Source organism: Lottia gigantea (assembly GCF_000327385.1).
Source record: "Lottia gigantea unplaced genomic scaffold LOTGIsca_2035, whole genome shotgun sequence".
Lineage (NCBI taxonomy): Eukaryota > Metazoa > Mollusca > Gastropoda > Lottiidae > Lottia > Lottia gigantea.
The window spans coordinates 7,540-8,599 of record NW_008708424.1 but is presented as its reverse complement, the minus strand read 5'-3'; the positions used below and the strand labels follow the sequence as shown (position 1 = coordinate 8,599).

Here is a 1,060-nt window from a genome sequence, read left to right as displayed (position 1 = left end):
ACACCATCAATATAATATCTACTGTTAATATTATCATATTCTGTACTCACTATATTATATTTATCTTGTTTACAGTCAGTTGATATAAAACCTGGTTTACAACAATCAATATAATATCTATCATTGATATTATTATATACTGTACTCATTATATTATATTTACCTTGTGTACAGTCAATTGATATAAAACCTGGTTACAACCATCAATATAATATCTACTATTAATATTATTATATGCTGTATTCACTGTATTATATTTACCTTGTGTACAGTCAATTGATATAAAACCTGGTTTACAACCATCAACACAAGTGCCATTCATACTGTCACAAGTTTGACTCTGTAAACAATTTCTATCTGTACACATTTTCGAACACTCTTTGCCGTAAGAGGCTTCGGGGCATTCTGAAAAAATATCATCATATTCAAATAATTAATATCTATCATTGATATTATTATATACTGTACTCATTATATTATATTTACCTTGTGTACAGTCAATTGATATAAAACCTGGTTTACAACCATCATTATAATATCTACCATTAATATTATTATATGCTGTATTCACTGTATTATATTTACCATGTGTACAGTCAGTTGATATAAAACCTGGTTGACAACCATCAATATGATATCTAACATTAACATTATTATATACTGTACTCACTATATTAAATTTACCTTGTGTACAGTCAATTGATATAAAACCTGGTTTACAACCATCAATATAATATCTACTATTAACATTATTATATAATGTACTCACTATATTATATTTACCTTGTGTACAGTCAATTGATATAAAACCTGGTTGACAACCATCAATATAATATCTACCATTAATATTATTATATACTATACTCACTATATTATATTTACCTTGTGTACAGTCAATTGATATAAAACCCGGTTGACAACCATCAATATAATATCTACTATTAATATTATTATATACTGTACTCACTATATTATATTTACCTTGTGTACAGTCACTTGATATAAAACCTGGTTGACAACCATCAATATAATATCTACTATTAATATTATTATATACTGT

The 1,060-nt window shown here is 25.8% G+C and overlaps 1 protein-coding gene across 1 annotated transcript in view; it reads right to left on the bottom strand.

Moving 5' to 3' along the window:
* Window positions 1-50: 50 nt before the first annotated feature.
* LOTGIDRAFT_176533 (hypothetical protein) overlaps window positions 51-1,060 on the bottom strand; it is a gene marked incomplete at both ends in the record, with an annotated part of 7,462 nt that continues 6,452 nt past the window's right edge. Inside the window, 4 exons of the mRNA XM_009053928.1 lie at window positions 51-190; window positions 262-405; window positions 487-711; window positions 784-1,008. Of these exons, the coding sequence (XP_009052176.1) occupies window positions 51-190; window positions 262-405; window positions 487-711; window positions 784-1,008 (734 nt within the window). The remainder of the gene's footprint in view (window positions 191-261; window positions 406-486; window positions 712-783; window positions 1,009-1,060) is intronic.